The 19,990-nt window shown below is 45.5% G+C and overlaps 1 protein-coding gene across 2 annotated transcripts in view; it reads right to left on the reverse strand.

The window, feature by feature from the left end:
* Nucleotides 1-19,990, reverse strand: part of PCSK2 (proprotein convertase subtilisin/kexin type 2) — a 214,975-nt gene that overhangs the window by 84,089 nt on the left and 110,896 nt on the right. For both annotated transcript variants that reach the window (XM_007461791.1, XM_007461792.1), the window contains 3 exons: nucleotides 15,287-15,400; nucleotides 13,618-13,726; nucleotides 6,773-6,810 (listed from right to left, as the gene is read on the reverse strand). In XM_007461791.1, the coding sequence (XP_007461853.1) occupies nucleotides 6,773-6,810; nucleotides 13,618-13,726; nucleotides 15,287-15,400 (261 nt within the window). The remainder of the gene's footprint in view (nucleotides 1-6,772; nucleotides 6,811-13,617; nucleotides 13,727-15,286; nucleotides 15,401-19,990) is intronic.

A 19,990-nucleotide genomic window follows, 5' to 3' on the forward strand; every position in this document is an offset into this window, starting at 1 on the left:
TCCCTACACAGAGCTTGTGATCTAGTTGTGATAGAGTCACACATTTTAGGGGAATAGCATTGTGGAATGAATAAATGAATGACTGAATGAACGAGTGAGGGAAGTGCCGAAATGAATGATGAAGTTAGTCATCAGAATCTGGGAATGTTGTCAAAGAAATACCTGTGATGACCTCTATTCCTAGAGGTTTTGTTTCAGTAGGTCTGGGGTGCGGCCAGAGAAATCTATATTCTCCTTAGGCTGGGATGGGCCTCAATTACCGTAAGAGGACCCGGAAGAGGGTCCAGTGTGGGTGACCGTAACAGTTGCCGCATCAAAACCATCACGATGTGTCAGCACCATGTAACAGCAAGCACGTGTATCACTCCTGAGTCTGCAGTTTGGCCGGGAGTGAGGTGACCTAGGCTAGGGGCAGGTGGGCAGCTCTGCGGACCTTGGTGGTGCCTGCCTGCTGCTGGGGGTTTCCTGGGGTTCAGCTGATTTTGGGGGGGCTCGGCTAGGCTGCTCAGCTTCTTCCTGCCGTTCTGTAGGTGGATGCGGGTGGCAGTGCTCTAGGCTTTGGCAGCTGGGGGAGCACTTCTCCACAAGCCTGTCATCGTCCCCCCGGGTCCCTGTGGGCCAGCCCAGGCTTGCTCTTCTAATGATGATGGCAGAAGCCTAGGAAGGCACGCAGGACCCCACAAGGCCGCTTATGGCCTCTGACCTGGCCCACTGACACTTCTGTATTATTCTATTGCTTTAGAAAAGTCACAAGGCCCAGCCCAAAGTCAAGGGCTGGGAAATACACTTCACCCTTTAGAGGGAGGTTCTGTGGAGCCCCATAGCAGAAGCTGAGAGAAAGCTGGGGAGTGGAGTCCAGGCAATCTTCCACATTTGCTGCGTTCAAGAATTTGTGGAAAAACTTCAGGAAGAGCACGTGAACCTGCACAGATTCTCAGCACAGGATCTTGGAGCTGCTCAGAGGGTGACCCACAGTTTCCAAGCTAAAAGGTGGAGGCCCGAGTGTGAGAAGGGCCAGGACTCTCTGCGTCAGGGCAGGAGCCTGGGCTCCGCCCTGTGACCACTTAGGTGTCAGGAGAGGTCGTTTCTCTGGCCTGGAGAGAACCTCATTTGGAAAAATTACTGTTGCACAATTCCTCACCCACCTAGGGGATGAATATCCGTGAATATCCTTTTAGTTCAAAGGTCTGTGACAGAGAAAACCAGATCAGAAATTCTCTCTCTGGGCCTCCTCCTTCCTTCTATCCTGGCTGCAGGCAATTGGTTCTCTCTCCCTGTTCCTTCTGTTTGCTTGGCTGTTCTTTTTCAGATCAATCTTTTATTTTTCAAATAGATCTTTGAGATTGACTGTGGTAACCTCCACCTTTGCCCTCTGCTTTTCCTAGTCTCACAATCTTACGCTTAGTCTGGAGGTGCCCTTTTTTCTCTTTTGATAACGCTGAGCTTGCTGGGCGTGCCCCGAGCAATTGCACCGCTTTCTGGAGGCGTGTCCCTGCTTCTCCATCGGGACAGGCTGGCTTCGTTTCATCTCAACTCTTTTGAGAAGGAAATGGATTTTTATTGAGCATCTGTTATCTGCCAGGTGCTGTACACACGGTATCTCAGCAATACCCCACAACGCACCTGATACTCTTTTGGCCCACTTCACAAACGAGGAGATTAAAGTTCAAAGAGGTTTAATAGGTGAGTCTAAGGTTGCACATCTTAGACTCAGGCAGCCGGGAGTCACACTCAGGTTTCACTGAGTTTCAGGTTTCACCGCTTTCCAAAGGTCAGCACGGCCACCCTGCCTGACCCTACTCTGCGTGTATGGCGGGCAGGCCAGGAGAGCCAGCTCGTGCTTGCTGGGGTCTCCTCCTAAGTAAGCTACTTGCCTCTGAGAAAACCCTCACCCCAGTGGGAAGGCTCTCTCTGGATTTTACAGAACCACTAGCCACCTCTTCACCTCCTTAGCTCCAGCAGCAAAGCATCTCAAAGGCTCCTGCTTTTGGAGCAGAGCAGGAGATGCTCAGTTTCAGCCGCCCCCATGCTCTGAAAGCGGCCACCTCACCCACCCTTGCATGTTCTTGAATAGAAGTCTCCCTCTATTCTGCAGGCCTGAAAGGACCCCAGGCTTGGACCTGTACCGTGAACATGGGCCCGTGATCATTGCTGCACGGGGGCCACACAGCACAAAGACGGCCACCTCCCGGCCTGCCCACCCCTCACCTGCAAGCCACACCCCACACTTGTGTCCTTACTGACCTCAGGCTCCTCTGGAGAACACCTGTGTCTGGTTTCTCTTCCTCTGGGGCTCTGCCATGGCAGGCCCAATGCACAGCCATCTGACTGAGCTGGAGCAAATATCCAGAGAGGACGGGGTAAAGGAATCCCAGTTTCAAGTTGGTCTAAAATAGGGTCTTGGCTAAGACTCATTTCATGTTATTACTATTGAGATGAAGAGAGGTGAATGTATTGATTTGGAATAGTGAATATTTACCAGTGAGACTGGGTTCCTCAGATTAAATTCAATCATAGAACAATAGAGTAACAATAAAAGTGGCCATTATTATCCTTTGCTCCTAACTCAACAGATACAGGCTAGATTTGTTGAATTAAATGAACACTAATGACTTACATTTATATATTGATTTACAGCTTTCAGAGGATTAAAATTCTCAGTTTAAGTAGAAAGAACACTGGGCGACCAGCCTACCTTGAGTCTTTTCTTTTAATATACAGAATAAACAAGCTTTGAAAATAATTCTGTTTTGGGAAACATTTCGCCTGGTTTGATTATGAAGAGGTTTTTGTCATATTTGTCTAAGAACCTCTGATACGGTTTTTACTTCTCACTGAGCACATTTCTGTTTATTTTAATCTTTAATATATTTCCAAGGCATCCTCCCTCTGGCAGACATTGCCTGGACCCAGCCTTATGCCTCTTTTTGTCATCTCTGCGTCCTTGGTGGGCTCCAGCTGCCTGTACCCAGTTCTGTTTGCCAAGGGCGTTTCCCAAGACAGTGGGAAGGTAGGAGCAGCTGGGATGTTAACATCCCCTGTGACCAACCCTCAACCAATGACTGATAGGAGTTGCTATATAAATACCCCAGCTTCCCGGGTATCCCATCCAGTGGGATAACTCTGGTGCACATCTTCTGCGTCATCTCACAGATGCCCCAGTGGGATTCCAGCCACTCACCATAGAGACTTGTTTGAAACGCACCCCTTACTGGCTGCCTTCCCTTCCCCATCTCACTCTCCCTTCCTCTGACCTTCCTCCCAAATAAACTAGTTGCCCTCAAACCCTTGTCTCGGGTCTGTTTCTGCGGGAACCCAAACACAGACCTCCCCAAAGTGCAGTCCACTGGAAGGGCACGGGGCTAGCTCTCACATCCAAGCCAGTAAGTCACCTAACAAGGTGTGAAGCTGCCTGTTAATCCTTTGCTCAAACAATTTTCGAGTTTATCACCATCCACTGATTTCATTGCCCTCCTGGGCAGGTCTACTCCACTTGCCATGCTCATTCTGTTAATTATAGTGCAAAAATTTTAATTAAAAATAAAGAAGATAAATGTGGTTAGTAGCTTCAAAGTTGTCGCTCTCAGCTCTTCACAGAATGAGGGAGTACTGTGACTAGCGAAAACTAGCTGGTTCAGGTTCTCTGCTGAGGAATTAAGGATGAGATATTTCGGTGTTCAGTTTTCTCACCTATACCAAAGACATAGGACATTTTCAAAGTCGTGTGTAATTAGATACAATTGGTTTGTAAAGTTCCAAGGGTTTTGATAATTGCTGAGGACTCAGACCTTCCTTTGGATGGAAGTTGTCAAATTGTGCAGTTTTGTCCAGAGTTCCCATTTTCTGGTCAATTCTTAGATGTCATCTAGTTTAAGTCATCTCCTCAACATCCCCGCCAAAAGGCCATCAACTCTCCTCATAAACATTTTCAGATAAGGAGAACCCATTACTTCCTGGGACAGCTAATTCTTTTAATTTATTCCTTAATCATTAGATAGTTCTTCCTTTAACTGGACTAAAATCCTCCTCCCGCAATGGTCACCCGTTGGTGGGAATTTTCATGGGAGAAATTACTGAAAAAGTTGAATGTCTCATCTATCATGGACAACCGGAAATATTTGAAAACATATTTAATGTGCTTCTTAAGTTGTGTTTTTTCCAGTTCTTTCCACTCTCCTAAGCATGTTGTGGTTTGGAGACCTCTACCACCCTTGTCACTGTCAGTCACACTCCCTCTAAGAATGAGACTCCCATTAGAAGCGATCTAGTTGTCCAAGAATTGGGGATTGGAAAGTTTAAGTAAATTACCACATGAGGCAATACTATATAGCCCTTATAATCATGTTTTGAAGATTATTTAATAATATAAAAATGTTCATGACATATCACATGGAAGGGGGGTACTATATATGCAACAAGAGCCCAATTTTATTAAAAATATATACATAGAAATGAAGCCCAAAATATGTTAAAGTATTAAGAATGATGATATAGCTAGTTTTGAATCTGTTTTATGTTTTTCTACATTTTCTATAGAGGACATTTATTTATTTATTTTTTTACTTTGCTCAGCAGTGACTTATTTTATTTTGTTTTTATTGGAGTATAGTTGCTTTACAATGCTGTATTAGTTTCTGCTGTACAGCAAAGTGAATCAGCTATATGTATACACATATCCTCTCCCTCTTGGGTATTTTTTAATTAAAAAAAAAGTTTTTTGGAAAGAAACAAAGGGGGAAAAAAGGAAAGTAGAAAACCACACTCAAAGAACCCATAGGGTTTATCAGGTGTGTTCTGCTATTGCAGAATTGGGTGGAGCTGGCACCTCTCAATGGATATCTTTCCCTTTCCAATTTCAGATTAGAGTTTCTGGCAGATGAATCACACTGTCGACTGGCATCGTACCTGCAGTTCATCAGAGCCCCAGAGGATTTTTCTCCCACTTGAATTACTATCTCTTTTTAATCTGGTGACTGGTGTCGGGGGCAGCTGTCACAGAAACACCTGGGCTGGCCAGGGATGCCCAGGTCAGTCTCCACGTAAGTGGCCTTCGAAGGAGGGAGGCCGTGCGCTGCCCACCTTCCAGCCTGACTGGCAGCCACCCCACCTTGAAGTCTCAGAAGCCGTAAGAGGAGCAACGCTGGTTTGCAAAAGTGAGCAGACCCTTATTTGGCTTCCCCAAGAGGCGCTGGTCTGGGGGATGGTGGGAACCCTGTGCAGCCGCAGCTCAGTTGGGAAGGAGACTGGAAATGCCTCGTGTGCAGGGCAGCCCCGAGGTCGAACCTGCCCCCTCCAGGCTGTTGCGCCTGCCATTTCTCCATGAGGAAGGGCCTCTGGGTATCAGAACCTTGGAGAAAATGAGGCACGTGCATCTCTCAACCTCCCCATTGGAGAACTCTCCAAGGTCCTGCAGTTACTGGGGAGGCTGGGAAAGGCAGGGCTTTGGAGGGGACAGACAAGGCCCTGTGTGGGGCAGTGCCTCTAAGGAAGCAAAGGAACATCCAGGCAGGCAGCTCCGTGTGCCAGCAGTGGGGCAGGGGGTCAGAGAGGAGGAGAGAATGCTGTCCCTAGACTCTGCAGATGGTCGTTGAGGCAGAATCTGCAACTCCTGGGTGGTTCTTCACTGCCTTATCTACCAGAGTGGATTCTCATCTCGGGGAGTAGAGCTTTGGATTGTTTTCTGTCATTTCTCTCTGGAGGCACATTGGTTGGACTATGCCCAGTGTATACTCTCCCAGGTTTGTAAGACCCGTGCGGGAAATAGAAACCCAGCACCTTGGTGCTTTGCTTCCCGATTCCCAGTCCACTACACACATGGAGAATCTCCCTTCTCTTTTTGCAACGTGGACACTCACACCTTCCAGAAAGAATGACCCGGAATTTTGATCCCCAAACACTTCGGCTTGTTAACCGTCTTTCCTCTATTTAAATTCATGTTCTCCTAAATATGAGTCTTTTCAGCAAATAAATAACATTTTATAAAATACTTAGCTCTGGAAGTTACAGGAGAAATATAACTTAATAATAGTTTGGGTAATTTTAAGTGACTACCCCAATGCTTGAATAGTATACTCCCTGGGGTTAAAATAAAACCATCGCTTATGTTTAAAAGGTTTGGAGAATTTATCGGGAAATCAGCAGGTGACTTGCTGGGTCAAAAGTCAGAGCATGCGGTTCCAGCCCAATGGCATTTACTGTGATTCCCTGTTAATGTTTGTTATGTGTCAAGGGATACTAAATGCTCTACTCAGAGTTGTGGGGAAAGTCAGTGTGGAGTGCTCATCAGCACCAAAATAAGAAGGTGGCATGCTTGATTTCACACAGCTACGGGTGCAATGTGAGTTCCTGCTCTTTTTGGCTTTTGCCATCGGTTTTGTCCAGCAAGAACCCAAAGGGCTCATTCTCACCCACCATTCAACATCCTCAGCTGGAGTTGATTTTAAACCTTGCCAAGGCTCTCTCTTCCCTCTCCCTGTACCTTTTTTCTCGGCACTTTGTTCTTTCAGATCTCAAGTTTCCTTCTTTTCTTCTGGTGAAGCCACTCACCCCTGCCTGCCGCCAGGCCCCATGCCTCGTCTGTCTTTGGCCTGAGCTGTGGCTCTTATAAGACGGGCAGTCTGGGGTGCATGCATGTGCAGGCGTGCCCGTGTGCCAGTGTGCATGGCCTATGTGCATGCAGGCATGTGTGTGCATCTGTGTGAGTTCCCACTATGAGGGGCACCAGAACACTTAGGACACACGCGTTTCCCCACACAGGGCAGCTTGCACTTACATAGTTTGAGGCCAGGTCCGGGTGGAGATAGTCGATCCCTGCGAAAAGACAATAGCACAGGAACAATAGGTTAATACCTGCCACGTATCCTCAGGAAAGCTGCTCGAGAAGGCGCGTTCCTTATGTGCTGGCGCCAGGAGATGTGTGTGTGTGGGGGGGTGAGCGCTGGGCCCCAGCTTCGAGTTTCCATCCCCGGGGGAGGGTGCTGCCCCGCCCACGTGGAGAGCCAGTGGCCACCAGATGTGTCAGAAGAGGGAAGCCAGTTAGAGCTTGAGGCCCCAGGATAACACTTCTGACATAAATGCCAGCTTAGTGACCCTAAGACGGATGGCTCAACAGAGAACTGATCTAAGAGAGATTTGTGGAAATCCTGACATTTCTGAAGCATCAGCTGGCATTTCTTCTGAAATGAAACCGGTTCTGGGGAGGAAAAGCGATTATTATTTAACAGAGCCCGGACAGCAATGGATTAGGAGAGCGTTGGCTGGCAACGGAAACCAGAGGAACACGGCTCGGTGAGAAAAGCCATTAGGCAAAGGGCAAGTGATTTCCCACGAGGTGTCCTGGGTGGGAGCTGGTTCTTGTCTCTGCAGAAGGCTTTCCAGGGAACCTCCCAGCAGGAGTCCTGCACTTTCTCCTGGATGTGGCCTGTCTTGCTGTCCAAGAGTTGTTGCAATGGTAGAATTTTGGTCCATGAGCACTGCTGGGTTCCATTAACATGTGGATCTCAGAAAGCACTGTGAAACTTCAAAGGGCAAATTGCAAAGCTCTCATCCAGGTCTGCAGAGCCATATAATCATTACAGCAGTGACATCAGAGAATCCAGCCCTCTCAGAAATCGGCTGGCTTCCTGTACTACCTAGCATCATGGTTATGAGTGTAGATTTTAGAGTCAAAGACTCGAGTTTTAATCACAACCACGTTGCCAACTGGCTGTGTGACTTCAGGCAGGGTGCTTGGCCTCTCTGTGCTTGCTTTCTTCTCAACCTGGTAGGGGTGAGAACAGGGTGGTCCTATTATTCCAGTGGCATTAGTAACTCTATTGGGGTGCAATATTTGAAAGCCAGAAGCGTCATTAAGTCCCTATCATAGTGGTCACCTTCACTGCATGCACACCAAGGCCAGGCTACATTATAGCTTTGTCCTGTGAAAAAGAACTTGTATCCAAATGTATATTTCTTTTTTTTTTTTGGCGGTACACGGGCCTCTCACTGTTGTGGCCTCTCCCATTGCGGAGCACAGGCTCCAGACGCGCAGGCTCAGGGGCCCTGGCTCACGGGCCCAGCTGCTCCGCAGCACGTGGGATCTTCCCGGACCGGGGCACGGACCCGTGTCCCCTGCATCAGCAGGCGGGCTCCCAACCACTGCGCCACCAGGGAAGCCCCAAGTGTATATTTCTAAAAGGAATTTTTCCTTTTTCCTGGTTACACAAGTAATTTCTGGACTGGGAGTCACTGTGCTGCTGATGTTTTGACATCAGAAGCAATTGCTGTCCTCACGCTGCTTGTGAGACTATAGCCAGGCCCTTCCCCCACACCATCCTCCTCTCCCCTCCCCAAAGCTGCAGGAGGACAGCGGTCAGAAGATTTAAAGGCTAATATTATAAAAGTTTCAGACCTTTGCTCTGGACCCTGATTCAGAGATGGTCAGGGTAGGCTGTGGGGTGGAGTTGGGGACAAGCACAGGCTACGAGACCAACAGATCAGTTCTGTCCAGGCTCAGACACTGTAATATTTGTGTGGTTTTGGCCATATAGCTTCTCTGAGCCTCAGCTTCCTCATCTTTGAAATGGGAATATTGTCTACCTCGCAAAGCAGTTTTCGAGGTTGGAGCCAGTTCATTGAAAGTGTTTAGCTTGCAGTAAACACTTAATAAATTACATTTCTTGCATCCTCATTAGTACCTTAATCTACCACATTATTAGGGTTCTGTGGATGGTGCAGATGAGCAGAAATATTTGAAAAATCTACTTGGTTTTAGAGTGCTGTGTTGAAATTAAATTTTCCTATACGTCTGTGGAAATTGGTTACATTCTTTGAACTCATTATTAGGCAAAACATTTTATAACATACAGATGAGTTTAAAAGATACAGAGAATACTTTTTTTTCTTAACAGGGAGTCATGTTTTAAAACATGGCCTCAAGTTCTGATAGTGCAAGTTATTTAGGAAAGGAATTTTCAAAGAGGCAGTAGTCTCTTCTCTGTGATGGGAAAATATTAAAGCAAAGAGATAATTTGAAACCAGAAGGAAATCAGAATGAAAATAAGATAAATTTAGCCTAATTAAAATAAAGGATCTTTAATTAGGTTAAGTGGAGGACTGAATGTGAAGTGAGAACAGACACAGACTTTGGTCTGAGGAAGAAAATATTATTGATAGATTAAGGATGATAGACATGACTCAGAAAAAATAATAATGAGCTAAGCATGAAATTAATAAACTGGCAATTAACGAGTATTTCAATATTTTTGTATATTTGATTATCTTTGAAGGTGGAAGTCACTGAATATATCTTCTTAATCAGTTTGTTTATTTTTCAGTTCTTGTATTATTAATGTATTCACTCTTATTTTCATTCACCGGTTTATTTTCAGCAATGAAAGCCAGGTGCTACGTAGGTCCTGGAAAAACACAATTTAGACACAGAACCTGAGCTGTACAACCATCTAAGCCTCACAGTCTACAGGGGGCACTGACTCATCACCAGCCAATCATAATGCACACAAATGACAAATACTTGGTTATATTTTTGTTCATAAACCATTAGTATCCTGTCAGTAGTTTGAAAGTTTAATCTACAACAGTCCATATTCTCAGGAATCACTGGCAGTTCTGGAGACCTCAGGGAATTAGTGGGCTCCATGTACATATTCTTAGTTACAATGCTAATAGTTCAGTTGAGATGTATAACATCTCTGGACTCCAGCCTTCCGATGACCCCCACCCAGACAACACCTGACCTCAGCTTCATGAGAGACCTCAAGTGAGAACTGTCCAGACTTTCTGAATTCCTGTGCCACAAATCTTATGAGCAAGATAAATAGTTACTTTAAGCTGCTAAATATTGGAGTCACTTGTTACACAGCAATAATAACAGGGACAGACACCCTGATGGACCTTCTGGGGCCTGCAGAGCCCAAGGTAGGAGAGAAAACACCGCTTTTCAGCATATGACAGAGTTCTAAATCTCCTGGAAGGCTGTGGGTGAATGTCTGGCCCTGAAATTTGTACCTCTGCTTATAAGGATGAGGCCCCATCACAAAGTCTCACCAGGGAGGCACAGCCACAGGGTGGGTTTCAAGCACTGAAGATGGTGGTGAAGATTAGTTTGGGCAATTTCTTCTCTCCCTAAACCTTAATTTCTTCATCTGCAAAATGTGGATAATAATAACACAAACCTTAGAGAATAATTATGACTGTTTCCAAAATGTTAAGTGGAGCCTAGCACATAGTACTCACGAAACGCTACTTTTTATTTTCAGCTGGAAAGCTCTCTCTGACCCTGCCTCACTGGCCTTCAATCTTACTTCCTCGGCTCCATCAGCTAAAGGCCTTGACTCACGCCTTCACTGACCAACTTTGACCTCGATAGCCAGCACCCGTCCTGGGGCTGGGTGACTCCTGTCTATCGCCGAGTCTCATTACGGCCACATCCTACTTTCCAGGTTAAGTTCCCAACACCAAACAATTCCATCAGAACAAAAGGGATGAATCGTCATCAAGCAGGGTCCTTGCTGACATCAACATGCCCAGAATGTCAGAGCAGACCCTTAAGAAATTCTTTCTGCCCTTTTGGCAACAGTTAGCCATGGAGGTTCTTTCCTAGAGGTATGTAGGGTATGGCAGTCACATTGGGTTGCACCTAACGAAAGCACCTACATGAAAGCAGGGAGCATCTATCAAGTCATTGGATCTAGCAGAGGGGATGATGGCTGAGTTTTTGAGCTGGGCAACCAGAGAGGGGTGAGCGAGTATTAAAACTGTGCTTGTCTACAAATCGAACCTTCCACACACAGATCACCAACTATTTCCCACACAAGGCAGGCTTATAAAATATGACATTAATTTTGCTCTTAGGTCTCAGGGTCAGCATCCGTGTGTGTCTTTGACCTTGTTTTGGGGTGATGTCTTGCTGAGAGACTATCTGGGGAACGATTCCACACCATCCACGTGTGCAGGCAGCTGAGAGAGAAGATGCAGCCCTGATGCTCCCAGCTCATCATCTCTGCTTCCTGTCTGTGGGTGTTTAGGCAGAAGTGCCCCCACCACATGGTGAGAGGCTGTGCATCTGGACTTGCCCTCGCTGTGGCCGCTTTTGCCCCAGATGCGCTCATCTTGCTGTTCAACGCTGGGTTTGGAGAACGGCTTAGTTGTCTTCTTTTCTTCAGTTATCCTACTGAACAAGCATGTGCCAGTTTCAAGATAGCCACAAATCCTTTGTCTCTCTCCACACCAGGAGGCAGGATCTATCGATATTTCTCCTCCCCTGGAATCTGGCTCTCAGACTGTTTATCCAGTGGAAGGGGCAAAGCAATGCTTGCTCATTCCAGGTTCAGCCTTTGAGAGGACTGGCAGCTCCTGCTTCTTGTCTTAGGATGCCTGTTCTTGGGAGCCCTGAGCCATCCGTAAGAAATCCAGCCACCTTGCTGGCCACGAGGAGCTGGAGGGAGGCCGAGCCATATTAGCACCCAGTTGAGACTCCAGTTGACACTGGCCCCAGCTTCCTTCTTACCCCAACTGTATGAGAGACCCCAGAGCCAAACTGTCCCTCTGAGCCTGGTCAACCCCCAGAATTGTGAGAGTTAGCAACAGGGTGTTTGTTTTAAGCCACTCAGTTTTGGGGTGTCTTGTTCTGCAGCAGTGGATGACCAGAACAAGGGGGAAGTTAGGAGTACAATTGAGGGGCAGAGGGTGCACTTTTTTTTGAATCTCAAAGGCCACTAAATCAGCAGGAGAAATAACATCAAATAGGAAATTCTGCTGAGACTTGTAACGGGCTCGGCTTCTCAGGCCAGGAAATGTGGACCAGAGGCAGGTGACGCCCTCTCCTTAGCTCTCTTCAGAAGGGATGAAGAAAGGTCAGTCAAGGGATCTGGAGTTAAAGAATCCTGAAACGGGCATCTCGGGGGCTGTTGGGGGTTCTGTGAGAGCACCGTGCCTCTCTGTGGCCACTTTTAAGGGTGCTTCTCTGGTCCCCCACATCTGTGTGATGAAATGGTGATTACAAAGTATCCCAGGCAGGTTTCCCCCAAACCTGCATGCATCTTTCTCCTGGGTGAGCTGGGCTCATCCACGGTGGTTTCTAAGCCAAAGCATTAGGAAGGAGAAACAGGTAAGCTCTCCACATTGGCACACGCGCGCAAACACACACACACACACACACACACACACACACACACAAACATACTCGTGAGAGCGCCTTTCTTCTTGTGAGAGCCCCTTTCTTCTTGTGAGAGCCCTGGCCACTGGAGAAAGCTTTTACGTCCATTTCAAAACATCTCACACCTCAGAAAACACTGCGCATTGTTTTTATGTTAGTATTTAATGAGCCCCAACAAGGACAGTGCTGATTTTAAGCGCGCTGGCTCTCCTTGTTTTCCCATCAATCCTGCTTCAAAGGCTTGCTTTAGAGAACATAGTGCTCTTTGAGGATCTTGAGAAGAGAAAGGCTCCATTGTTTCATTTCTGTATAGACTTTATATGTAATTGGACCAATAGTGCACAGTGGAGCTTTTACGGAGGACCCAGACAGCTAACAACGGGCAAGAATACACCCGCGACGGGACGACGGCAGGGCAGAGACGCTCCAGAATCTTGGCAGAGCCAAGGGCATGTGTAGTTAGAAACACAGCGATTTATCAAACCCATTGGTTTTCATATCACAAACTATAAAAAAGAAAGCTCTGCTAAATCTTTGCTGGGAAGGCATGTGGGATAGAATAACGTATTGCAGGGGGCATGTGTAATAAAATGTCATCAGTTTGCTTTACAAGGACTCATTCTGAAAGTAGCAATAAAGTCAAAATTCTCCAAACCCCAATCCCGTTACTAAAAAGCTGTTGCGGGGATCTAGAGTCACACTGCCTAATGGAAATTTCTGGGATGATAGAAATGAAATTCAATAGAATTGCCACTAGCCCCATGTGGTTATTGAGACCTTGAAGTGAAACGAATGTGATCGAGGAATTGAATTTTTAACTGTATTTAGCTTTAACTAATTTAAACTTAAATGTAAATGGCCACATACTGCTAGTGGCTACCACCGCTGGACAGTGCAGATCTAGAGAAATAGATGATAAATATAAACAGAAGCCGTTTTTTTTGTTTGTTTGTTTTTTTGCGATACGCGGGCCTCTCGCTGTTGTGGCCTCCCCGTTGTGGAGCACAGGCTCCGGACGCGCAGGCTCAGCGGCCACGGCTCACGGGCCCAGCCGCTCCGCGCCATGTGGTATCTTCCAGCACCAGGGCACGAACCCGCGTCCCCTGCATCGGCAGGCAGACTCTCAACCACTGCGCCACCAGGGAAGCCCAGAAGCCGTTTTAAAGTAAGGTATAAGCAGTGGCCCAATAAGAAATTACAGTTCAATGATGGTCAACTTTCATTAGTTCATTTAAATATTTTTAAACTTATTAATTCGATAAATATTTGTGAAGGGCATCCTCGAGCTTGAGGACCACTGATGTGGAGAAATGTGAGGATGTCGACACAGTACAGATGACCATGCCCAGCATCTGGCCATTCTGCCTCTAATTTGCATCTCCAAAACAATGAATCTTTTGTGTTCCAAAGGTGTGCAAAGACACACTTGCTTCCAGGTGATGTACAGCCTTTGAAATACTCACCATCGTCCATAATTCCAATGGTAACACCTTTCCCTGTGTATCCCAGCTCCCAGGCTTCTGCCACATTCAAGTCGAGGCCAGGAGTACCATCAGCTTGCCCGGTATTGATCTGGTTCAGGAATTCCAAAGCAGAGAATCTTATTAGTTTGGTGTAGGTGGTAAAGCACCTGTGTAAATGTTTACTTGCCACACTCCTCAGACACCCGGTATTCCAGGGCCGGATAAAAGGCAACATCTTCCATGAAACAGTGCTTTGGGGTGTTTTCCCATCCACCTCTTCTAGTCTTCTCCCTCCATTTTTTTTTTGATATACACAAAATCGATGTTTTCTGTCTAACGGAAATATGCAAACACAGTTTCAATCTTCCTATCTCTTATGACTAGATCATTATCTTTAAACTCCTTAGAGCCAATATTGCAAGAAACCCTCCCCAATTTAGAATTAAATGCTTGCTCTTGTAGCTCTTTATTTATCCCTCACTTTCAGAATTTAGTGCATATTGTCTCAGATTATTCTTATTTGAATGTGATTTCCTCACTAAATAACAATATTCTTTACAAGAGGGAGCATGTTCTATTTATCTTTGTAATTTCAGTACCACCACACCAAGTCTTGCTTAAAAATATTTGTTGAACTGAATTAAAGAGAGTTGGCTCAATTTTGGTGCACGTTCTAATGCAAAAAATAAAAATGCCTTCCCCCTAAAAAATCAAAAAAGAAAGAAAGGAAAAAAAAGAAAAATTCCATACAAATATGTTCACTACGCTCTTTTTATGCTTTTTTGTCCTGTGCAGATTTTCTCGAAGATAAATCATAAAAAAATAGCGAAGTCAGAGCTTGTACTGGCAGAAGCCCATAGTAATGAGCTGGCTGTTACGGTGTTGCTGAAACATTGTGTGAATGTCATTAGTTCTCTTTATAAAAACGACTGCTCTTCCCCTTCTAGGCACATGCAACGATGACACCTCTCCATCCCCTTGGAAGCTAGAACCACATGACTGGTTTTGGGCATTGGAATGTGAGCTCATGACCCATTTGTCACATCCAGGCAGGAGCTTTAAGAGCCAGAGTGTGACTTGCCCCTTCCCCTCGTTGAGATGCCCATGAAAGCAGGGGTTGGGATGCAGCTGAGACGGAGCTTGGGTCCCTGGGGATTACAAAGCATTGGCTGTGAAGCATGAGTGAGAAACAAGCTTTGATTCTGTTAATCCACTGTGATTTGGGGATTGTTTGTCATTGCAAGAAACGTAGCCTGATCCTAATACACATAAGCTCATTCAGTTATGCAGATTGGATTTGTAGAATTCCATGCCCCAAAGCGTAAAGCATAGCCAAGCTCTGAAGCTCCAAGAGGGGAGTTGTGATGCATTCCTACAATGGGCGGTTTATAAATTATAAACATTTATAAATTAGTCACTCCTTTTCCTTCAATATGCCCTGCCGTTTGGGTTGGTTTGGAGACACTGAGCTGGTGTGTGAGAAAATATTCACTTCACCAGGCAGATGGGGTTTCCATCGCTTGCACCGAGTCAGGTGCTATCAATACCTATCAGCTAGTACCGAGTGGGGTGTTAGCTGACATCCCACAGAATAATGAGGAAATAGAAACCCATCTTCTGTCTGAAGTTCCAAGCTGAGAAACATTAGGAATGATACCGAGATGCTTACCAGATACCACTGCTTCGTAAAAAGAGGGTCGTTCGTGTTGATGTAGATCTCGTTGATGTCTCTATACCCTCGCTTTTTTCGGTTGAACCCTTCCTGTTGCAAGGCCCTCTTTACCTGGAATGACAATACTGACATGTTACCTGAACACCCCTCTTCCGGACTTCATTTCTACAAATTCAAATTCTATTTGTATATAATGTGTTGGGTTTTTTTTTTTTTTTTCCTCAGCAGAAACCAAGTTCATCTCATGCACATTCTTACTTTATGATTATTTTCCAAGATCATGTACCTCTGCTTGCGTTCAACAAAGAGGCCTTGGGGATGGCTCAAAGTGAGTGTCCTTAAAATAAGAAGGAGATGGAGAAAAGTATTCTCAAGGGAGATAAGGCGGTAGGGGCATTAGTGAAATAAAACAGTGAAACACTTCTACTAAGGAAAGGAATGTGGATTCATAAAGGGAAACAGTGGAACTGGCAGGCTATTTTTCTGGAGGGCTTTCCAGCATCCATTTTGGGAATCGGCCAAAAACAAGAAAACCTGCCTGACAAGCCAGCAAGTCCACAACAAAGTTCTAGAAGGTAAGTGAGGGACCTTTGAAGATAAATTGATGCTGTCCTTGCAATGACGACACTTCATTTTGGGACAGTCAGACAGAACCCCAAGCCCTTGGATGGAAATGAAACTTAGGAGCTGAATTAGGAGGCTCCTGGCAACAGCTGGGCTTTGTCCCAAACGGGAACCTTTCTTTCACTTGGGCAATAACTAGTTCATTATCCAATAGCTGTGGCTGAGCATCTACACACTCAAGGACTATGCAAATGGATAACAGGGTGTGTGCTGGGTGCTTTTAATTTTTTAAAGTTATATTTGGCTTCTGAACATTCATTTCTCCTTCTGCCAGGACTCCCCGGTGCATTTGGGAGATTACCTCAAGCCCACTGGGTTCTGTATTGGTGGGAGTGAAATTCAAGGCACCAGCCTCCTGTAAAGAATCTGAAGCCTCTCTCTGCCTCAGAGGTGCCTCAATGGGTATCTCTCTTCTAGGATATGAACCTTGGGAAAGTGATGTGAAGGCAGAAGGGACCCTTGGAGGCTATTTATCTCAGAGGCTCACTCACCAGGCTCTCCCCATAAAAGATCCTGGCCATTGTTCCCACAGCCCAGCCTGGAGCTCCCCCAAGACTAATCCATCAGCCTCCTACAGACTGTGAGCTCCACATCCCTTTCCAACAGATTCACTTTCGTTCACATGACCCAGAATCAATTTCTGTTGCTTGCACCCACAAACTCTGACATGGGATGAGGGAAAATAGAAGGCTCCAAGTCAGGAACAAAGGGACCACAGATGTGGCCGATAACCCTCCCCTTCCTTGCTGCCCTGGAAGGCGGGGGAGGCTGTGGGAGAGTAGTTCCTCACTTCGCTGCTCTACATGCAGATGCCGGAAGGCCCGGGGCTCATTTGCAGAAAAACTCTAATTCTACGAGAAATTCTACTTCTAGAGAAGCAGTGGGTATGGCATTTGCTCTGTGAGTTCTTTGAGGGGGATTCCAACGAGAGACATTCATTGTGACAGAGTTAACCCCTGCCCCCTGAAAGAAATAGCAACATAATTGGAAAAAATGGGATGGATGGTTATTTTTATAATGTCACAAATCTGGGCACAACTAATGTCCATCAAATGGAGATAAACTATTATTCAAATATACCTATCCATATATGTATGTGAGTGTGTATACACATGTATCTTCTGAGAAGCAGACGCCAAGAGGAGATTAACTGTGTAAGGATTTTGTTAGGAGAGAAAACACAAGAAAGTGATGCAAGTTTGAGCCCATAAAGAAGAGAGTGAACAGGCAGAGCTAAACTGTCCTCCACTGCCCGTCCACTGCCCCATCATCTGAGGCAGGTTTGGCAAGGCTGCTGGGGATCAGAGGCAGCTGCTGGGGGAACCCTGAGCCTCTCAGGGTAGAACTGTGTCAGCATGCTTGCATCTTCCATCCTTGGCTGGAGCAGCCGTGGAAAGTGTGGCCTGTGGTCAACACAGTGCTGGCTTTCAGAGGATGGCAGCTAGGGTCCCTGAGGTCACAGGTCTACAAGGTGTAGTCTCACAGCTGCCATCATATATATGTACATGTATATACGTTATATACATATATGCTTATCTATGCATTTCTGTGTGTGTGCATGCATTAATGTACATTTAAAATGTTGAACTAAATGTAGCTCTTGTTGGAGCCCTGGGGGGGGCACCCCAAATTGTGCCTCAATGGCATATTGATTATTTATTAAAGTTACTTAAGAAATGGCCAATGCAAGAGGAACAGTCTGACCCTCCTTCCTGCCTCCCTAGAAGCAGGAAATAAATCTCTCATGTGAAAGGTGCACTCCCTGCAACTGGATGTAGAAGGACACCCTATCACCAGAGACAGGGAATTCGAAGCCAAGGACCCTGTATAAACAGACCTTCTTACTTCTTTAATTCACTACCTCAAGCCCCAGTTCTATTTAGATTCTTCACCAATTGGGCACCCAAAACCTGAATTTCCTCGTCCTGTCAATTTTTCCCAAATTTATTCTTTCTTTGTCTAAAAAGTATAAAAGCTTCTATGACACCTGCATGTGCATGAATTAAATTGTGTTTCTTTTTCTCCCGTTCATCTGTCTCATTTCTGTGCATTAGTCCAGCCATAAGAACTCAAGAGTGGTAGGAGGGAGATTCCCCATCCCCTACATTCTCAACCTGTAAAGAACCACAGCACGCCCCCTCAAAACTTCCTGTTACTGTGGAAGCAAGTATTCAAGCAACTTGGGAAAGAAGGAGCCGGAGCTGGCCGTCCATCCTGAATTCGCAACTTCCCATTTCAGTTCCACCACCAAGTCTTTACCTGCTCTGCTCACGGATGGGAGCCTTGCCTGGCTTCCCCAGAAGGGTCCCCATTATACTGGACTCATGTTGGAAACCTCCTCCACAAGTTGTTCCCAGCAGCGTAAGGACAGGAAGCCTCATCTCAGATTCCATCTTTCCCAATAACAGTGGAGGAATGGCTATTACAATACCACTCCAAACTCAATTAGACCAAGTGCATTCTAATGAAAGGCTGTTTAAGTTCATTTCCATAAAATTAACTTTTAATTCCATAAATTAGGTTTAATGGAAACCAGTGATGCTTTGGGATGTTGTGCTCCCTGGACAGCACCCTCCTTGCAACTCAAAAGCACCAAAGCGTGACTCAAGGTCTGCCATTTTGCACCTCACGTTATTAAAAACCAGGAATCCTAAGACACTGCAGAGGGCTTTCTGAATCCTGACCTCAATGAAGTTACAATTCCAAGAGAGATGAACACCTTTAAGACACATATTTTTACTTGTTACACACAAAAAACTGGAGAAGAATGTTGTCCCCCCACAATGATGCCATGTGCTGCCATCAGTTGTTTTCATTTTGGGGGGTTCTTGTCCAACCCTAACTTGCATTTTAACCTAATTTTCACATAATAGTAATCATACTATAGATAAAATTGTGTATCCTTTCTTCATTAAGTATCTAATCATAGAAATTTTAATATGTTGCTACATAGCTCTCATCTTTTATTTTATTCTTTTTGGCCGTGCAGCATGTGGGGTCTTAGTTCCCTGAACAGGGGTAGAACCCACACCTCTTGCAGTGGAAGTGAGGAGACTTAACCACTGGATTGCCAGGGAAGTCCCTCTCATCTTTTAATTTTTAATGACTACCTAAATATTCCATAGAGGAATGTACCATAACTTACCCAGCGAGTTTCCTCTTACTGGTCATCTGGGTTTTTTTCTATTATAAGTGAAATTGCCATGAGCTGAGGGATGAGGTTATAAACTAGTTTTAAAGACCTCTGGGGAAGATTTCAGTGTTACAGTTCTATGCGTGATAAAGCTCTTAATGTCAAAGAAGTATTTCCAAGCATTTATAATCCTCCCTCACATTGTAACTAAAAGGCCACTTTCATTCTCTTTTCTCCCTCCTCTGAATTGTGACCTTTCACAGACAATTCCTTTCACTACCACTTAGATGTAGTACCAATGACATGCATACAACTTAACCATAGCTTCCTGCCTTCTCAAAAAAACCAAAAAACAAAAATAAAAACCATACAGCTAGCTTCAGTAGAATTCTCCCCCAAGTCGGCCCATTGACCTAAACTATTTTTTTATTTTTTGCGGTACGTGGGCCTCTCACTGTTGTGGCCTCTCCTGCTGCGGAGCACAGGCTCCGGACGTGCAAGCTCAGTGGCCATGGCTCATGGGCCCAGCCGCTCCGCGGCATGTAGGATCTTCCCGGACCGGGGCACAAACCTGCATCCCCTGCATCGGCAGGCGGACTCTCAACCACTGCTCCACCAGGGAAGCCCTGACCTAAACATTTACACAAAAAATATAAGAAAGCAGGTGTGTGTGTTACTGGGCATTATTTTGTTAAAAATGAACAGAGGGATATTCTACAATTCCAGTTCAAATTTTAAACCTGAATTTGACACATGTGCAAACACAGATTTTACCTGAACAACACCCACTGCCTTTGCTCTCCTGAATTAAGAATTTTTCAGTTAACAAACGTTTTTGTGCATCTACAGTGTGCTAGATACAGATGATACTAGGGTGAGGAAGACACCACCCCTGCATATTGGCATACTATTTTATAACTTATGTTAACAAGGTACTTTCCCTA

The sequence above is a fragment of the Lipotes vexillifer genome, unplaced genomic scaffold (assembly GCF_000442215.2).
Source record: "Lipotes vexillifer unplaced genomic scaffold, Lipotes_vexillifer_v1.1 scaffold285, whole genome shotgun sequence".
Classification (NCBI taxonomy): Eukaryota; Metazoa; Chordata; class Mammalia; order Artiodactyla; family Lipotidae; genus Lipotes; species Lipotes vexillifer.